The 20305-nt window shown below is 43.8% G+C and overlaps 1 protein-coding gene and 1 non-coding gene across 5 annotated transcripts in view; both read left to right on the forward strand.

Annotated features, from left to right (window-relative positions):
- IPMK (inositol polyphosphate multikinase) overlaps nt 1-20305 on the forward strand; it is a 79106-nt gene that overhangs the window by 18768 nt on the left and 40033 nt on the right. For 2 of the 4 annotated variants that reach the window (XM_054503683.2, XM_054503680.2), the window contains exon 2: nt 8016-8101. In XM_054503683.2, coding sequence (XP_054359658.1) covers nt 8099-8101 — 3 coding nt within the window. In that variant the 5' untranslated portion in view covers nt 8016-8098. Of the gene's footprint in view, nt 1-8015; nt 8111-20305 lie in introns of all 4 variants that reach the window. The other 2 variants (XM_063669963.1, XM_063669964.1) reach the window with 1 other exon arrangement.
- LOC129007022 (small nucleolar RNA U13) lies at nt 7070-7174 on the forward strand. The gene has a single exon (XR_008492202.1). It is a non-coding gene; the product is annotated as a small nucleolar RNA U13 (small nucleolar RNA).

Below are 20305 nucleotides of genomic sequence, written 5' to 3' on the forward strand. Positions count from 1 at the left end.
ATCAGAGAAATAGAAAAAAAGTCCTAAATTTGTATGGAACCACAAAAGACCTCAAATACCCAAAGAAATCCTGAACAAAAAGAATAAAGCTGGAGGCATCATACTACCTGGCTTCAAAATTTACCACATAGCTCTAATATCCAAAACACCATGGCACTGACATAAAAACAGACACATAGTCTAATGGAACATAATAGCGAACCTGGAAATAAATTCACACGTTTCCAGCCAACTGATTTTTGGCAAAGGTGCCAAGCCACATACATTGGGGAAGGGATGGTGTCTTCAATAAATGGAGTGGGAAAACTGGATATCCATAAGCAGAAAAATGAAACTAGATCTCTATCCCTTACCATATATAAAAAACCAATATGTATTTGACTGGATTGGATGTAAAACATGAAACTACTAGAATAAAATACTGAAGAAATGCTTTGGGACAATGGTCTGGGCAAAGATTTTCTGGGCAACCTCAGAAGGACAGGCAACAAAAGCAAACATACAAATGGGGTTACATCAAGCCAAAAAGCTTATGCACTACAAAGGAAACAATCAACAGAGTGACAGCTTATAGAATGAGAAAATATTTGCAGACTATCCATGTGAGAACAGATTAATAAGCAGAATGTATAAAGAACTCAACCAACTCAACAGCAAAAATAATCCAATTAAAACTGGGCAAAGAATCTGAATAGACATCTCTCAAAAGTGGACATACAAATGACCAGTTGGGGTATGAAAAAGTGCTCAACATCACTAATCATAAGAGAAAAACAAATCTAAAAAACAATGAGATATTATCTCATGCTAGTTAAAATGGCTATTATTAAAACATCAAACTGAGCATGGTGGCTTATGCTTATAGTCCCAGCCGTGGGAGGCTAGGGTGGGAGGATTGCTTGAGCCCCGAGGTTGGAGGCTGCAGCGAGCTATGATTGTGCTGCTGCACTCCAGCCTGTGTTACAGAGAGAGACCCTATCTCAAAAACAACAACAACACATACATTTTTTTAAAACAGTAAAAAAATAGCAGATGCTGGCAAGGATGTGGAGAAAGAGAACACTACTACACAGTTGTTAGGTATGTAAATTAGTATAGCCACTTTGGGAAATAGTATGGAAGTTCCTCAAAAAACTAAAAATAAATCTACCATGTGATCCAGCATTCCCGCTTCTGAATATATATCCAAAAGAAATCAGTATGTTGAAGAGATATCTGTACTCGCATGTTTATTGTAGCTCTATTCACAGTAGCCAAGATATAGAATCAACCTACGTGTCCATAACAGATGAATAGTTAAAGAAAATGTGGTTCATAATGGAATATTATTCAGCCATAGAAAAGAATGAAATCCTGTCATTGGCAGCAACGTGGATGGAACTGGAGCTCATTATATGAAGTGAAATAAACCAGGCATGGAAAGACAAATAACACATGATCTCATTCAGATGAGGGAGCTAAAAACATTGATCTCATGGTGGGAGAGAGTAGGGTCGTGGTTGCCAGAAGCTGGGAAAGGTTGTTGGGAGAAATGAAGAGAGGTTGTTTAATGGGTGCAAAAATACACTTAGAAGGAATAAGTTCTAGTGTTTAATAGCACGATAGGGTGATTATAGTTCATAAAAATGTATATTTCAAAATAGCTAGAAGAGAATATTTGATATATTCCCAACACAAATGAATTATGTGTTTGAGGTGATGGATACGCTGCTTGCCCTTATTTGATCATTACACATTGTGAGCACATATCAAAATACATGTATGTGCACACACATAAATATGTACAGTTATGTATCAAAAAACAAATATTTAGAAAGTGCCTTCTGCAGATAGAAATTTTAGCGTGCATTTATTTTGAATATTTGTAATCCTGCTGAATATACAACATTTTTAATTTTGTTAAAAAACACAGTTTGCCATCTTGGTCATTTTTAAATGTACAGTATTGTTAATTACATGCACATTGATGTGCAACAGATCTCTGGGACTTTTTCATCTTCTTTTTTTTTTTTTTTTTTTGAGACAGAGTCTTGCTCCGTCACCCAGGCTGGAGTGCAGTGGCGTGATCTCAGCTCACTGCAGCCTCTGCCTCCTGGGTTCAAGCGATTGTCCTACCCCAGCCTCCCTAGTAGTTGGGATTACAGGCACGTGCTACCACCCCTGGCTAATTTTTGTGCTTTTAGTAGAGACGGGGTTCCACCATGATGGCCAGGATGGTTTTGAACTCCTGACCTCATGATCGGGCTGCCTTGGCCTCCCAAAGTGCTGGGATTATAGGCATGAGCCACTATTGTGTAGCCTACTTTTTCATCTTTTAAAACTCATGTCCACTGAACAACTCCTCTTTTCTTCCTGTGCCTGGCCCCTGGCAGCTATCATTCTATTTTCTGTTTTCTAAGAATTTAACTGCTTTAAATATCTCATATAAGTGTAATCATGTAGTATTTATCTTTTTGTTACACTGGCTTATTTCACTTAGCATAATGTCTTTAAGTTTCATCCATGCTTTAGCATAAGACAGAATTTTCCTTTTTTTTAAAGGCAGCGACATTCTATTGTATACATATACAATGTATATCCATACATGCAATGCATATGCATGTATACATACAAAATAATGAATGACATTCTATTGTATGCGTATACCACTTTTTTTTTATCCTTTCATTTGTCAATGGGCATAGAAGTTGCTTCCACTTCTCAGCTATTGTAAATAATGTTATAATCAACATGGGTGTGCCTTTCTCTGATTTTTTTCCTAGGATAGTGTGTTAGTTCATTTTCACACTGCTATAAAGAACTACCTGAGATGTAATTTATGAAGAAAAGAGGTTTAACTGACTCAGTCCCACAGACTGTAGAGGAGGCATGGGTGGGGAGGCCTCAGGAAACTTTCAATCATGGTGGAAGGCAAGCACCTTCTTTACACGGTAGAGTAGGAGGGAGAGAGAGAGAGAAGGGGGAAGTGCTACACACTTTCAAACTACCAGATCTTATGAGAACTCACCATCATGAGAACAGCAAAGGGGATATCTGCCCCCATGATCCAGTCACCTCCCACCAAGTCCCTTCCCAAACCATATCAGATAGTTATCATAGACTGTTTGATATTATTCTATAGATCTGGGATGCTTTCTTCTGATTTCTCCTTCCTTTTTATTTTTTTCTCCCTTTGTGTTTCAATTTGTATAATTTCTATTTACCTGACACCAAATTTACTGATTCTCTCCTTGGTTGATTTGAGTATAGTGATGAGCCTATAGAAAGCTTCCTTCATCTCCTTCCTTCCTTCCTTCATCACGTATTTTATTTCTCCTATTTCCATTAAGCTCTTAAAGTTTCTCTCTGATGGATGCACTTGTCTTTTCTTTCTTTTTTTGGGGGGGGAGGGGGCGGAGTCTCGCTCTGTCGCCCAGGCCGGAGTGCAGTGGCGCGATCTCAACTCACTGCAACCCCTGCCACCCGGGTTCACGCCATTCTCCTGCCTCAGCCTCCCGAGTAGCTGGGACTACAGGCATCCGCCACAATGCCTGGCTAATTTTTTTTATGTATTTTTAGTAGAGACGGGGTTTCACTGTGTTAGCCAGGATGGTCTCAATCTCCTTACCTGGTGATGTCTTTTCATCCATGTTGTGTACTTTTTCTATTACAGCTTTAACATATTAATTATGGTTAAGTTCCCCTGTCTGATTATTTTAACATCACTGTCATTTCTGATACTGGTCTGTATTTTGTTGTATCTCTTGACTGTATTATTTTCCTTGCTTTTTTATCTGTTGTAATTTTTATTAAATTCTGGTGGGCATCTTGTGTAGGACTGTAGCAAACTGAAGCCAACAGTATTTGTTACTGAAATGAATATACCTCTTCTGCTTGACTGGTAATGTTGATGATTTGAGCCAGTCTAATGAGGAGTTGAGATAAATGTAAGTACTGTTGTTATAGTTGGTTTCTGTTATGGACTGAGTGTTTGTGTCCTTTAAAATTCATATGTTGAAGCCCCCTCCCCTGTAAATGTAACCATATTTGGAGATTGCACTTTTATGGAGGTAATTAAGGTTAAATGAGGTCATAAGGGTTAAGTCTTGAACCAACAGAATGTATCATTATAAGAAAAGGCACTAGAGAGTTAGCTGTCTGCCATGTGAGAACACAGTGAGAAGGTGTCCATACTAGGAACCAAATCTCCTAGCACCTTGGTCTGGGACTTCTAGCCTTCAGAAATATGGAAAAATAAATTTCTGTGGTTTAAGCTGCTCAGTCTATGGCATTTTGTTATGCAAACCCCGGCTGACTAAAATACTGTCAGTGCACCACAGATTTGAAATTCTGCTAGTGTCATCTTTTGTTTAGGGTGGGTCTGATTTACCAGAGGATTTTTCTCAGTATTCCTGTTTAACTGTCTACTTTAGGTCTTCTTTGTGGACCTAGGCCTCAGAGGTGGTTTTCTCTATGTTCGGGCCCCTCCCGCAAATGTAGATTACTATTATTTTTTACTTGGTGATAGCTACCCTGGTGCTAGGCTGCAGAGGTATCCTCTATTGTCTTGGCCCAGATTCAATGTTAGGTAGGCTCTGTGATCCTAAGTTTTGGGGAATGGGACTTGTTCAGGGATCCTGCCCCTCTTTCCTGTAGAAGTCAGACTGCCCTGTGCCTTCAGCAAGTCGTTTGCATAAGTTTCCTTCCCACCCTCAGCAGTAGGAGACCTCTAAAGTTAGGACTGCATATGATTTCCTGTCTTCCTTCACCCTCCCAGGGTTGGAGAATATTTTTCTTATTCTTCTGCCATCCACAATGGCTTGTCACCTGTTTCTTGGGGACCACATGATTTGCTGCTCTTACCTCAACAACTTAAGACTTTTGATCCAGAGGGGAAAAGGGTCTTTTTTAGTAGTGGTGCTTCACTTCCTTAATGCCTGTACCTCTGATGGTCACTTTTTCTGGCTTTCTGCCTCTCTCCAGTCTTTTTCTTGACAGCCTGGAAGAAAATGTTGCAAGTGTTTGCAACTTCTGGGAGTTCTATACCCTCACTGGAATCTACACTTTGCCATTAGCTATTTGTTAAAAATTTTAGCTATATTATTCTATCCCCCTTGTAAGGTAACCCCACCTTCCCATTCCGCTCCATGGGTGAGCCAGTGCTCTCATTTGTCTTTTTTTTTTTTTTTTTTTTTTTTGTGGTGTATGTCTTCCTTTAGATTTCAAGTTTGATGGTTATTATCTCAACACTGATGGTTTCATGAAAAGTTGTGATTTTGTAGATTATCTAGCTTTTTCTTGCTTTTAGGTGGGAGCAATACTTCTTCCAGCTTTTTATATCCTAGGTGGAAACTTGAAAGCCCAGAATTTTTTCTCTGGCCCATTCTCTTTTCTCTTTATGGGACCTCAACTACACATTTGTTAAAAACTCTTGGTATTACCTTACGGATTTCTAATGCTCTATACATTTTTTTTCTTTTTAGATACTTTTCTGTATTTTCTTTAATTTAGATATTTTGTATTGGTCTTTCTGAATGTTCATTGCTCTTTTCTTCTGTGATTGCTTATCTGTTGATTAAATCCCATTAATTAAATTTTTTATTTCAGATACTGTGCCTTTTCAGTTTTAGAGTTTTTTTCATAGTTTATTTATCTCCTGAAATATCTAATCTCTTTAGCATTTACGTTCATCTTTTTCTATAGTTTCTTTAGCATATTTATACTTTTTGTTTTAACATGCTTGCTTGCTAATTACAATGACTTGGTCATCTGTGTGTCATCTCCTATTATGTTTTCTCTTGATTGTGCTTCATGTTTTCCTGATATTTTGAGTATGTGTCATAATTTTTTCTTGAATCTAGGGCATTTTATTTAAAGAACAGTGGGAAGTGATGTGTACTATTTTTTGTTTTGTTTTGATCCCCCATGCAGTACATGCCCTTTCCTGTGTTTAGGGTAAGGGACTGAGTTTAGTTGAGCTAGTGCTAGTTTGCAGTCTCAGATTCAGTGTATCTGTTATTGGCTCAGCATTCCAAGGTGCCTCCTTTTTTATCTTGACAGTTTTTGAGCTGGGGGTGGGGATTTGGTTGCAGGCTCAGATACTGTTGGTTTACTGTTGGTTTATTTGGATCCTGGAATTCGCTCACCTAGAGAATGCCGAGATTACCACCTTCTGTTTTCTCAAATGTGAAGGGTTATGTTGCAGGGTGACTAATGTGGGAGACATATTGGAAGAAGCAATCTCCTTTTGTCTTGGGATTATTACAGTGTCTAATCCATCCTGCTATCCCACACTGTTGTCTGCGGCTTGGCTGATTACTGCTTGCCTGATAAAATGTATTTGTCTAATGGGAAGATCACCTGTATCTAGACCAAGGTGTTTGCCCCAAGGCAGGGAAGTTGTCATGGTTCTCTGCTTGCTTATGAAAGTTCAATTTTTATTTTCCTCTGGAATTCTATTCATCAAAGCTTCTTTACTCATTTTAAGCCCCACAGAAAATGTTATAACCATGGGAATAAAGTCCTTTCTTGTGCTCCATCTGAACCTTCAGGAACAGAATTCTTCTTCAGAAATTTTTAGTTATATTGGACTACTCTTTGAAGTCTTTTGACTGTTTACCAACCAGTCTTATACAGAAAGATTAATATTTACCTTCCTTCTATTCTCTATCTAGGCCTTTTTAAAATTTTAAACAAATATTTTTAGAGAGGGGCTCTCGCTCTGTCGCCCAGGTTGAAGTGCAGTGGCCTGATCATAGCTAATTGCAGCCTCAAACTCCTGGGCTCAAGCCATCTTCCCACCTCATTCTCCTGAGTAGCTGGGACTATAGACACATGCCACCATGCCCAGCTAATTTTCTTTTTTAAATGTTTTGTAGAAACAGGGTCTACTATGTTACCCAGACTCATCTCAAACTCTTCCAGCCACAGACTACCAAAGTGCTGGAATTACAGGTGTGAGCCAGCATGCCTGGCCTATATCTAAGTCTTAAGATTGAAAAAAAAAAAAAAAACTTGATTTCTGTATCTCTTGAGACTTTCTGCTTCTGTTGGCTGAATTCTGCATTTTTGCCATTACTAAAAATTTTAGATCCTTTTGTAGTTCATAAGCACAATGATTGAGTTTTCATGCTCATGTGTGAGATATGCCTCACTCCAATCTTGTTACACTGTTAGCACCGTTACCTATCTGACAGAAAGAAAAAAATTCCTAACACTTGCCAAAAAGAAAAGGAAACTCAAGTGGCATATTTTATCGAAATTCTAAATATGTTTATTTGAGCCATATTTTAGCTAGCATGATTTTATAAAATCCCAATACATCAAAATTTAAGATTTTAACATATAAATTTGGAATGAGTCTTCATGGTATAGGGGTAGGACCAGCGTTGGTATATATATGGTGACTTTATAAAAAGTCTCCCTCTTTGAATGGACAGATTATAAAAAGGTACGCTTTCCTGCTCTAGGCTTGTTGCCTGATTTCAGCCCTCACTTTACCCATTGGCTAGATGCCCTGGCACTATGTATACAATTGTATACAGTGCATTTGAATCAGCAAATATTTTAGTTGCTTTTAGACAAGAGAGACTTATAGAAAATTACCAAGTAGGAAATTCATATATGGCCACTGTTAACACATATGTTCTTTTCTGGTTTTAAAAGTGGGGTCAATTCGTGCTATTGCTTTTAACTTGCTTCTTATAACTATAAATTAACATCTTATAGAAAGCCTATTACTGAGGAATTTCTATATAAATTGACACATATGTTCTATGTATTATAAAGCCTGAGGGTGCCAAAAGAGGTAGTGGTTGGAGACACTAAAATGAAGATATTTGGAATTTGTGTTCTGGTGCTTTGCTGTAATAAGTACTGAAACATGTTGGTTGAATGTTACAATTTCTGAAATAAGTAAAACTAAACCCTTAAGTTTAATGGAAGTAGTTTACCTGTCACTTCAGGAACAAATCTATTTAATGAAGCAAGGTTTACTATTATTAAAGCATTAAAAATTTTCTGATTTTTTTCCATAGGTATACTGCAACATCCAGATGGCACAGTTTTGAAACAGTTACAGCCACCTCCAAGGGGCCCAAGAGAGCTGGAATTCTATAATATGGTAAGTGAGGTAAGATTTGTTTTGTTGTCTTCAAAGTGTTTTTCAGAGTTTTCTGGTGGTGACTCACAGTAAGACACATATTTGACAGCATAGTCACTGTGTGTATGTAACAGAAACAAAAACTTCATGGAAAGCAGTGCTTATCTTTATTGTATGTGATGCAGTCTAGTATTTTCTATTCTATTTCAATTCTTAGATTCTTCTGTGTTTATGGTAGATAGTTCTTCTCAGGTTAAGGAAATTAAAATTACCTTCTGTGTGAGGCAACATTTTGTCAAGAAACAAATGGTATGCTCTGTTGGTTTCATAAAGGGACTATTTACAAAGGTAGGGTTAGAGCTCACGGCAACCTGCCAGAGATGTTATGTTATACCATCCCTGGGCCTGAAGTGGAGAGAGTGGTTCCTGTAGCCTAGGGAAGGTAACTTTAGAGAAGACATGACCTGTTAAGGAGGGAGCTAGAAAAGTAAATAACTGATCTCAACTCTTCTCATACCCTCCAGTCTCTTGTTTGTGTCTTCTAAGGGCAAGAGGGCAAGGGATCTCACTGATGCAGTTGATTCAAGTTAGCCTCTTGGGTGGAGAAGGGTGGAATGGAAAAGGGACGATACATAGCATCTTTTCTATTTTGATTTTTTCTTTTTTGAGATAGGGTCTGGCTCTGTTGCCTAGGCTGAAGTGCAGTGGCATGATGTAGATTCATTGCAACCTCTGCCTCCCAGGCTCAAGCTATTCTCCCACCTCAGCCTGTGCCTCCTAAGTAGCTGGAACTACAGGCGTGTGCCACGAAGCCTGGCTAATTTTTGTATTTTTTGTAGAGATGGGGTCTCACTTTGTTGTCCAGCTGGTCTTAAACACTTAAGCTCAAGTGATCCTCTTACCTCAGCATCTCCCCACCCCACCCCAACCTCCCCACAGTAGCTGGAACTACAGGCACAGGCCAGCAAGCCTGGCTAATTTTAAAACAGTTTTTTTTTTTTTTGTAGAGATGGAGTTTCACCAGTTGTCCAGGCTGGTCTGGAACTCCTGGGCTCAAGCGATCCTCCTGCCTCTGTCTCCCAAAGTTCTGTGATTATAGGCATGAGCCACGGCACCTGGCCTTTCTAGTTTTCAGAAACAGTTTAATGCATGAATGAATATTGAATATTTTCCAGCTGCCTTTTTGGTATCTGTTGAAATGATCATATGAGTTTCCTTCTTTAATCTGTTAATGTGGTAAAATACAAAAATAGATTTCTGTATTATCACCTTTCATTTCTGAAATAAAAGCTACTTGAATCTTTTTAATTTTTTAATACTATGCATTGCAAGATTTTGCTTGGGAGTGCTTAAGATCTTTTCCAGCTGTGTGCACAAATGAAATTAAACTATTATTTTCTTCACATATTATCTTTATCTGCTTTTGATATGTTTCATTTAGCTTCATAAATGTGTCCAGGAGCCTTTTCTTATCTATTTTGTTAAAGAATTTGCATCAGATAAGAATTTTGTTCTTTAGGTATGGTGGCTCATGCCTATAATCTCAGCACTTTGGGAGGCCAAGACAGGTGGATCGCTTGAGGTCAGGAGTTCAAGATCAGCCTGGTCAACATGGTGAAACCCTGTCTCTACCAAAAAAAAAAAAAATTAACCCACTGTGGGTGGCGCGTATCTGTAATCCCAGCTACTTGGGAGACTGAGGCAGGAAAATCATTTGAACCCAGGAGGTGGAGGTTGCAGTAAGTCAAGATTGCACCACTGTACTCCAGCCTGGGGGGACAGGGTGAGACTCTGTCTAAAAAAAAAAGTTATTTAAGAAGTTCTTTAAGAGTTTTGTTCCTTAAAGGCATGATAGAACTTACCTATAAATTTGTCACAACAGCCTACTGGTTGTCTCTCTCTCTTTCTTTTTCTTTTCTTTTTAAATTTTTTATCACACTTTAAGTTCTAGGATACATGTGCACAACGTGCAGGTTTGATACATAAGTATACATGTGCCATGTTGGTTTGCTGCACCCATCAACTCGTCATTTACATTAGGTATTTCTCATAATGCTATCCCTCCCCAGGCCCGCAGCCCCTGACAGGCCCCGGTGAGTGATGTTCCCCTGTGTCCAAGTGATCTGTTTGTTCAATTCCCACCTATTAGTGAGAACATGCGATGTTTGGTTTTCTGTCCTTGTGATAATTTGCTGAGAATGATGGTTTCCAGCTTCATCCATGTCCCTGCAAAGGACATGAACTCATTCTTTTTTATGGCTGCATAGTATTCCATGGTGTATATGCGCCACGTTTTCTTAATCCAGTCTATCATTGATGGACATTTGGGTTGGTTCCAAGTCTTTGCTATTGTGAATACTGCTGCAGTAAACATAGGTCTACATGTGTCTTTATAGTAGCATGATTTATAATCCTTTGGGTATATACCCAGTAATGGGATTGCTGGGTCAAATGGTAATTCTAGTTCTAGATCCTTGAGGAATCGCCACACTGTCTTCCACATGGTTGAACTAATTTACACTCCCACCAACAGTGTAAAAGTGTTCCTATTTCTCCACATCCTCTCCAGCATCTGTTGTTTCCTGACTTTTTAATGATTGCCATTCTAACTGGCGTGAGATGGTATCTCATTGTGGTTTTGATTTGCATTGCTCTGATGACCAGTGCTGATGAGCATTTTTCCTGTGTCTGTTGACTGCCTAGATGTCTTCTTTTGAGAAGTGTCTGTTCATATCCTTTGCCCACTTTTTGATGGGGTAGTTTGTTTTTTTCTAGTAAATTTATTTGAGTTCTTTGTAGATTCTAGATATTAGCCCTTTGTCAGATGGGTAGATTGCAAAAATTTTCTCCCATTTTGTAGGCTGCCTATTCACTCTGATGGTAGTTTCTTTCGCCATGCAGAAGCTCTTCAGTTTAATGAGATCCCATTTGTCTATTTTGGCTTTTGTTGTCATTGCTTTTTGTGTTTTAGTCATGAAGTCCTTGCCAATGCCTATATCCTGAGTGGTATTGCCTAGGTTTTCTTCTAGGGTTTTTGTGGTTTTAGGTCTAACATTTAAGTTTTTAATCCATCTTTTTTTTTTTTTTTTTTTTTAATTTATGAAGTATTTATTGATGATTCTTGGGTGTTTCTCGGAGAGGGGGATATGGGAGGGTCATAGGATAACAGTGGAGAGAAGGTCAGGAGATAAACACATGAACAAAGGTCTCTGGTTTTCCTAGGCAGAGGACCCTGCGGCCTTCTGCAGTGTTTGTGCCCCTGGGTACTGGAGATTAGGGAGTGGTGATGACTCTTAAAGAGCATGCTGCCTTCAAGCATCTGTTTAACAAAGTACATCTTGCACCGCCCTTAATCCATTTAACCCTGAGTTGACACAGCATATGTTTCAGAGAGCATGGGGCTGGGGGAAAGGCCATAGATCAACAGCATCCCAAGGCAGAAGAATTTCTCCTAGTCAGAACAAAATGGAGTCTCCTATGCCCACCCCTTTCTACACAGACACAGCAACAATCTGATCTCTCCTTCCTTTCCCCACACTTCCCCCCCCTTCCTTTCAACAAAACCGCCATCGTCCTCATGGCCCGCTCCCGATGGTCGCTGTCTCTTCGGAGCTGTTGGGTACACCTCCCAGACAGGGCGGCCGGGCAGAGGCGCTCCTCGCTTCCCAGACGGGGCCGCCCGGGCAGAGGCGCTCCTCACTTCCCAGATGGGGCCGCCCGGGCAGAGGCGCTCCTCTCCTCCCAGACGGGGCGGCCGGGCAGAGGCGCTCCTCGCTTCCCAGACGGGGCCGCCCGGGCAGAGGCGCTCCTCGCTTCCCAGACGGGGCCGCCCGGGCAGAGGCGCTCCTCACTTCCTCCCAGACCGGGTGGCAGCCGGGCAGAGGCGCTCCTCACCTCCCAGACGGGGCGGCCGGGCAGAGGCGCTCCTCACTTCCCAGAGGGGGCGGCCGGGCAGAGGCGCTCCTCACTTCCTCCCAGACGGGGTGGCGGCCGGGCAGAGGCGCTCCTCACTTCCTCCCAGACGGGGTGGCGGCCAGGCAGAGGCGCTCCTCACTTCCCAGACAGGGCGGCCGGGCAGAGGCGCTCCTCACTTCCCAGACTGGGCGGCCGGGCAGAGGCGCTCCTCACCTCCTAGACGGGGTGGCCAGGCAGAGGCGCTCCTCACTTCCCAGACGGTGTGGCGGCTGGGCAGAGGCGCTCCTGCCTTCCCAGATGGGGCAGCCAGGCAGAGGCGCTCCTCACTTCCTCCCAGACGGGGTGGCGGCCAGGCAGAGGCGCTCCTCACTTCCCAGAGGGGGCGGCCGGGCAGAGGTGCTCCTCACTTCCCCCCAGACGGGGTGGCGGCCGGGCAGAGGCACTCCTCACCTCCCAGACGGGGCGGCCGGGCAGAGGTGCTCCTCATCTCCCAGACGGGGCGGCCGGGCAGAGGTGCTCCTCACTTCCCCCCAGACGGGGTGACGGCCGGGCAGAGGCACTCCTCACCTCCCAGACGGGGCGGCCGGACAGAGGCGCTCCTCACTTCCCATACGGGGTGGCAGCCGGGCAGAGGCGCTCCTCACTTCCCAGATGGGGCAGCCGGGCAGAGGCGCTCCTCACCTCCCAGACGGGGCGGCCAGGCAGAGGCGCTCCTCACTTCCCAGACGGGGTGGCCGGGCAGATGCGCTCCTCATCTCCCAGACGGGGCAGCCGGGCAGAGGCGCTCCTCACTTCCTCCCAGACGGGGTGGCGGCCGGGCAGAGGCGCTCCTCACTTCCCAGACGGGGCGGCCGGGCAGAGGTGCTCCTCACTTCCTCCCAGACGGGGTGGCGGCCGGGCAGAGGCGCTCCTCACCTCCCAGACGGGGCGGCCGGGCAGAGGCGCTCCTCACTTCCCAGAGGGGGCGGCCGGGCAGAGGCGCTCCTCACTTCCCATAGGGGGTGGCAGCCAGGCAGAGGCGCTCCTCACTTCCCAGATGGGGCAGCTGGGCAGAGGTGCTCCTCACTTCCTCCCAGACGGGGTGGCGGCCAAGGCAGAGGCGCTCCTCACCTCCCAGACGGGGCGGCTGGGCAGAGGCGCTCCTCACCTCCCAGACGGGGCGGCTGGGCAGAGGCGCTCCTCACCTCCCAGAAGGGGCGGCTGGGCAGAGGCGCTCCTCACTTCCCATATGGGGTGGCAGCCGGGCAGAGGCGCTCCTCACTTCCCAGACGGGGTGGCGGCCAGGCAGAGGCGCTCCTCACCTCCCAGATGGGGCAACCGGGCAGAGGCGCTCCTCGCTTCCTCCCAGACGGGGTGGCGGCCAGGCAGAGGCGCTCCTCACCTCCCAGACGGGGCGGCCGGGCAGAAGTGCTCCTCATCTCCCAGACGGGGCAGCCGGGCAGAGGTGCTCCTCACTTCCTCCCAGACGGGGTGGCGGCCGGGCAGAGGCACTCCTCACCTCCCAGACGGGGCAGCCGGGCAGAGGCGCTCCTCACTTCCTCCCAGACGGGGTGGCGGCCGGGCAGAGGCGCTCCTCACCTCCCAGAAGGGGTGGCCAGGCAGAGGCGCTCCTCACCTCCCAGACGGGGCGGCCGGGCAGAGGTGCTCCTCATCTCCCAGACGGGGCAGCCGGGCAGAGGCGCTCCTCCCTTCCTCCCAGACGGGGTGGCAGCCGGGCAGAGGCGCTCCTCACATCCCAGACGATGGGCGGCCAGGCAGAGGCGCTCCTCACTTCCCAGATAGGGCGGCCGGGCAGAGGGGTTCCTCACATCCCAGACGATGGGCGGCCAGGCAGAGATGCTCCTCACTTCCTAGACGGGGTGGCGGCGGGGCAGAGGCTGTAATCTTAGCACTTTAAGAGGCCAAGGCAGGAGGCTGGTAGGTGGAGGTTGCAGCGAGCCGAGATCACACCACTGCACTCCAGCCTGAGCACCATTGAGCATTGAGTTAGTGAGACTCCGTCTGCAATCCCAGCACTTCGGGAGGCCGAGGCAGGCAGATCACTCGAGGTCAGGAGCTGGAGACCAGCCTGGTCAACACGGCGAAACCCCGTCTCCACCAAAGATACAAAAACCATTCAGGCGTGGCAGCGCGCGCCTGCAATCCCAGGCACTCGGCAGGCCGAGGCAGGAGAGTCACAGGAGCCCGAGGCAGGGAGGTTGCAGCGAGCCGGATCATGGCAGTACAGTCCAGGTTCGGTAACAGCGGGAGACCGAAAAAAGAAGGAGAGGGAGACCAAAGAAAGGGGAGGGGGAGGGGGAGAGGGAGAGGGAGAGAGAGGGAGAGGGAGAGGGAGAGGGAGAGGGAGAGGGCAAGTTTTTAATCCATCTTGAATTAATTTTTGTATAAGGTGTAAGGAAGGGATCCAGTTTCAGCTTTCTACATGTGACTAGCCAGTTTTCCCAGCACCATTTATTAAATAGGGACTCCTTTCCCCATTTCTTGTTTTTGTCAGGTTTGTCAAAAGATCAGATGGTTGTAGACGTGTGGTGTTATTTCTGAGGACTCTGTTCTGTTCCATTGGTCTATATCTGTTTTGGTACCAGTACCATGCTGTTTTGGTTACTGTAGCCTTGTAGTATAGTTTGAAGTCAGGTAGCATAATGGCCCCAGTTTTGTTCTTTTTGCTTAGGATTGTCTTGGCAATGGGGGCTCTTTTTTGGTTCCATATGAACTTTAAAGTAGTTTTTCCCAATTCTGTGAAGAAAGTCATTTGTAGCTTGATGAGAATGGCATTGAATCTATAAATTACTTTGGGCAGTATGGCCATTTTCACATATTGATTCTTCCTGTCCATGAGCATGGAATATTCTTCCCTTTGCTTGTGTCCTCTTTTATTTCGTTGAGCGGTGATTTGTAGTTCTCCTTGAAGAGGTCCTTCACATCCATTTTAAGTTGGATTCCTAGGTATTTTATTCTCTTTGTAGCAATTGTGAATGGGAGTTCACTCATGATTTGGCTCTCTGTTTGTCTGTTAATGGTGTATAGGAATGCTTGTGATTTTTGCACATTGATTTTGTATCCTGAAACTTTGCTGAAGTTGCTTATTAGCTTAAGATTTTGCGCTGAGACGATGGGGTTTTTTAAATATACAATCATGTCATCTACAAACAGGGACAATTTGACTTCCTCATTTCCTAACTGAATACCTTTCACTTCTTTCACCTGCCTGATTGCCCTGGCCAGAACTCCCAACACTATGTTGAATCGAGTGGTGAGAGAGGGCATCCTTGTCTTGTGCCAGTTTTCAAAGGGAATGCTTCCAGTTTTTGCCCATTCCGTGTAACAAGCCCACAGCTTGTCATAAATAGCTCTTATTATTTTGAGATACATTCCATCAATATCTAGTTTATTGAGAGTTTTTTGCATGAAGGGCCGTTGAATTTTGTCGAAGGCCTTTTCATCTCTTGAGATAATCGTGTTTTTTGTCATTGGTTCTGTTTATGTGATGCATTATGTTTATTGATTTGCGTATGTTAAACCAGCTTTGCATCCCAGAGATGAAGCCAACTTGATCACGGTGGATAAGCTTTATGATGTGCTGCTGGATTTGGTTTGCCAGTATTTTATTGAGGATTTTTGCATCAATGTTCATCAGGGATATTGGTCTAAAATTTCCTTTTTTTTTTGTTGTGTCTCTGCCAGGCTTTGGTATCAGGATGATGTTGGCCTCATAAAATGAGTTAGGGAGGATTCCCTCTTTTTCTATTGATTGGAATAGTTTTAGAAGGAATGGTACCAGCTCCTCCTTGTACTTCTGGTAGAATTTGGCTGTGAATCCATCTGGTCCTGGACTTTCTTTGGTTGGTAGGCTATTAATTATTGCTTCAATTTCAGATCCTGTTATTGGTCTCTTCAGAGGTTCAACTTCTTCCTGGTTTAGTCTTGGCAGGGTGTATACGTCCAGGAATTTATCCATTTCTTCTAGATTTTCGAGTTTATTTGCGTATAGGTGTTTATAGTGTTCTCTGATGGTAGTTTGTATTTCTGTGGGATCAGTTGTGATATCCCCTTTATCATTTTTTATTGCGTCTATTTGATTCTTCTCTCTTTTCTTCTTTATTAGTCTTGCTAGTGTTCTGTCAGTTTTGTTGATCTTTTCAAAAAACCAGCTCCTGGATTCATTGATTATTTGAAGGGTTTATTGTGTCTGTCTCTTTCAGCTCTGCTCTGATCTTAGTTGTCTTTTGCCTTCTGCTAGCTTTTGAATGTGTTCGTTCTTGCTTCTCTAGTTCTTTTAATTGTGATGTTAGGGTGTCGATTTTAGATCTTTCCTGCTTTCTCTTGTGGGCATTTAGTGCTATAAATTTCCCTCTACACACTGCTTTAAATGTGTCCCAGAGATTCTGGTATGTTGTGTCTTTGTTCTCATTGGTTTCAAAGAACATCTTTATTTCTGCTTTAATTTCGTTATGTACCCAGTAGTCATTCAGGAGCAAGTTGTTCAGTTTCCATGTAGTTGTGCAGTTTTGAGTGAGTTTTTTAATCCTGAGTTCTAATTTGATTGCACTGTGGTCTTAGAGACAGTTTGTTATGATTTCTGTTCTTTTACATTTGCTGAGGAGTGCTTTACTTCCAATTATGTGGTCAATTTTAGAATAAGTGTGATGTGGTGCTGAGAAGAATGTATGTTCTTTTAATTTGGGGTGGAGAGTTCTGTAGATGTCTATTAGGTCTGCTTGTTGCAGAGCTGAGTTCAACTCCTGGATATCCTTATTAACCTTCTGTCTCATTGATATGTCTTAATATTGACAGTGGGGTGTTAAAGTCTCCCATTATTATTGTGTGGGGGTCTAAGTCTCTTTTTAGGTCTCTCAGGACTTGCCTTATGAATCTGGAGCACCTGTATTGGGTGCATATATATTTAGGATAGTTAGCTCTTCTTGTTGAATTGAGTGATCCCTTTACTATTGTGTAATGGCCTTCTTTGTCTCTTTTGATCTTTGTTGGTTTAAAGTCTGTTTTATCAGAGACTAGGATTGCAACCCCTACTTTTTTTTGCTTTCCATTTGCTTGGTAGATCCTCCTCCATCCCTTTATTTTGAGCCTATGTACGTCTTTGTACATGAGATGGGTCTCCTGAATACGGTACACCAATGGGTCTTGATTCTTTATCCAATTTGCCAGTCTGTGTCTTTTAATTGGGGCATTTAGCCCATTTACATTTAAGGTTAATATTGTTATGTGTGAATTTGATCCTGTCATTATGATGTTTGCTGGTTATTTTGCCCATTAATTGATGCACTTTTTTCATAGCATTGATGGCCTATACAATTTGGTATGTTTTTGCAGTGGCTGGTACTGGTTGTGTCTTTCCATGTTTAGTGCTTCCTTCAGGAGCTCTTGTAAGGCAGGCCTGGTGGTGACAAAGTCTCTCAGCATTTACTTGTCTGTAAAGTATTTTATTTCTCCTTCACTTACGAAGCTTAGTTTGACTGGATATGAAATTCTGGGTTGAAAATTCTTTTCTTTAAGAATGTTGAATATTGGCCCCCACTCTCTTCTGGCTTTAGGGTTTCTGCCGAGAGATCCGCTGTTAGTCTGATGGGCTTCCCTTTGTGGGTAATTCAACCTTGGTGAATCTGACAATTATGTGTCTTGGAGTTGCTCTTCTCGAGGAGTATCTTTGTGATGTTCTCTGTATTTCCTGAATTTAAATGTTGGCCTGCCTTGCTAGATTGGGGAAGTTCTCCTGGATAATATTCTGAAGAGTGTTTTCTAACTTGGTTCCATTCTCCCCATCACTTCCAGGTACACCAATCAAATGTAGATTTGGTCTTTTCACATAGTCCCATATTTCTTAGAGGCTTTGTTCATTTCTTTTTACTCTTTTTTCTCTAACCTTGTCTTCTTGCTTTATTTGATTGATTTGATCTTCAATCACTGATTCCCTTTCTTCCCCTTGATCAAATTAGATATTGAAGCTTGTGCATGCATCATGAAGTTCTCTTGCTATGGTTTTCAGCCCCATCAGGTCATTTAAGGTCTTCTCTACACTGTTTATTCTAGTTAGCGATTCATCTAATCTTTTTTCAAGGTTTTTAGCTTCCTTATGATGGGTTTGAACATCCTCCTTTAGCTCGGAGAAGTTTGTTATTACCGACCTTGTGAAGCCTACTTCTATCAACTCGTCAAAGTCATTCTCTGTCCAGCTTTGTTCCATTGCTGGGGAGGAGCTGTGATCCTTTGGAGGAGAGGAGGCGCTCTGATTTTTAGAATTTTCCGCTTTTCTGCTCTGATTTCTCCCCATCTTTGTGGTTTTATCTACCTTTAGTCTTTGATGTTGGTGACCTACAGATGGGATTTTGGTGTAGATGACCTTTTTGTTGATGTTGATGCTATTCCTTTCTGTTTGTTAGTTTTCCTTCTAACAGTCAGGTCCCTCAGCTCCAGGTCTGTTGGAGTTTGCTGGAGGTCCCTCCAGACCCTGTTTGCCTGGTTATCACCAGTGGAGGCTGCAGAACAGCAAATGTTGCAGAACAGCAAATATTGCTGCCTGATCCTTCCTCTGGAAGCTTTGTCCGAGAGGGGCAGCCGCCTATATGAGGTGTCTGTTGGCCCCTACTGGGGGGTGTCTCCCAGTTACACGGGGGTCAGGGACCCATTTGAGGAGGCAGTCTGCTTGTTCTCAGAGCTCAAACACCATGCCGGGAGAGCCACTGCTCTCTTCAGAGCTGTCAGACAGGGACGTTTAAGTCTGCAGAAGTTGTCTGTTGCCTTTTGTTCAGCTATGCCCTGCCCACAGAGGTGGAGTCTAGAGGCAGTAGGCCTTGTTGAGCTGCAGTGGGCTCCACCCAGTTCGAGCTTCCCAGCTTCTTTGTTTACATACTCAAGCCTCAGCAATGGTGGATTCCCCTCCCCCAGCCAGGCTGCTGCCTCGCAGTTCGATCTCAGACTGCTGTGCTAGCAGTGAGCAAGGCTCTGTGGGCATGGGACCCACTGAGCCATGCACGGGAGAGAATCTGCTTGTTTGCCGGTTGCTAAGACCTTGGGAAAAATGCAGTATTTGGACGGGAGTGTCCCATTTTTCCAGGTAGTCTGTCACGGCTTCCCTTGGCTAGGAAAGGGAAATCCCCCAACTCCTTGTGCTTCCCTGGTGAGGCAACGCCCCGTCCTGGTTCAGCTCGCCCTCTGTGGGCTGTACCCACTGTCCAACCAATCCCAATGATATGAACCAGGTACCTCAGTTGGAAATGCAGAAATCACCCGTCTTCTGCGTCAATCACACTGGGAGCTGCAGACCAGAGCTGTTCCTATTTGACCATCTTGGAACACCCCCCTCTTTCTTTTTCTTTCTTTCCTCTTTTTCACGCTTTCTTTCTTTCATTTTTTTCCTGGGAAGGATAGATTTTTAACCAGTGATTTGATTTCTTAAAGTTCTTCAGATTTTTATTTTATTTGTTAATGTGATAGTACAATATATTTAGATTACTTTTTTTTTTTTTTGAGACATGGTCTCGCTCTGTTGCCCAGGCTGAAGTGCAGTGGTGCAATCTCTGCTCACTGCAACCTCCACCTCCCAGGTTCAAATGATTCTCCTGCCTCAGCTTCCTGAGTAGCTGGGATTACAGGTGCATGCTGCCCGGCCCGGCTAATTTTAGTATTTTTGGTAGAGACAGGGTTTTGCCATGTTGGCCAGGCTGGTCTGGAACTCCTGACCTCAGGTGATCCACCTACCTCAGGTGATCCACCTACCTCAGCCTCCCAAAGTGCTGGGATTACAGGTGTTAGCCACCATGTCTGGCCTAGATTATTTTTTAAATACAAATTGCCCTCTTGACAAAGCTTTTCCTCGTATTAAAAAAAAATTCTGCTCTATCAGTTCAGATTCCCTTTTCTTTCCTAATATTGTTTGCTTGCTGCTTCTCTGTTTTTCTCTGTAAGCTTACCTGCCAGCATTCTTGGAGTTCAGTGGTTGAGGGAGAGAGAAGGAAGCCAAGATTTTTATTTTTCAGGATTTTGAATTTTATTTACTCTCCATGTTGCAGTATAGTAACTCTGTCTTCAGCTCTGCCTCATCCCTGAGTTCTGAGATCCTTTGGTTCAGGTCTTGAGTGAACCTCTTTGAAGCCCAAACATCACTGCTTGGGTTAACACTTTTGTTTCATAGGCATGCAAAACTAAGAATTCCGTTTTTTTTCCTTGAGAGCTCAGCTGTGCATTTAAGAAAATATTTGTTATATTTTATTCTACATTTCAAGATAGAAAGGTTTTTAGGTTATCTTAGGCTGAGGCTGTCGGATCACAAGGTCAGGAGATCGAGACCATCTT

Source organism: Pongo pygmaeus, chromosome 8, assembly GCF_028885625.2.
Source record: "Pongo pygmaeus isolate AG05252 chromosome 8, NHGRI_mPonPyg2-v2.0_pri, whole genome shotgun sequence".
NCBI lineage: Eukaryota > Metazoa > Chordata > Mammalia > Primates > Hominidae > Pongo > Pongo pygmaeus.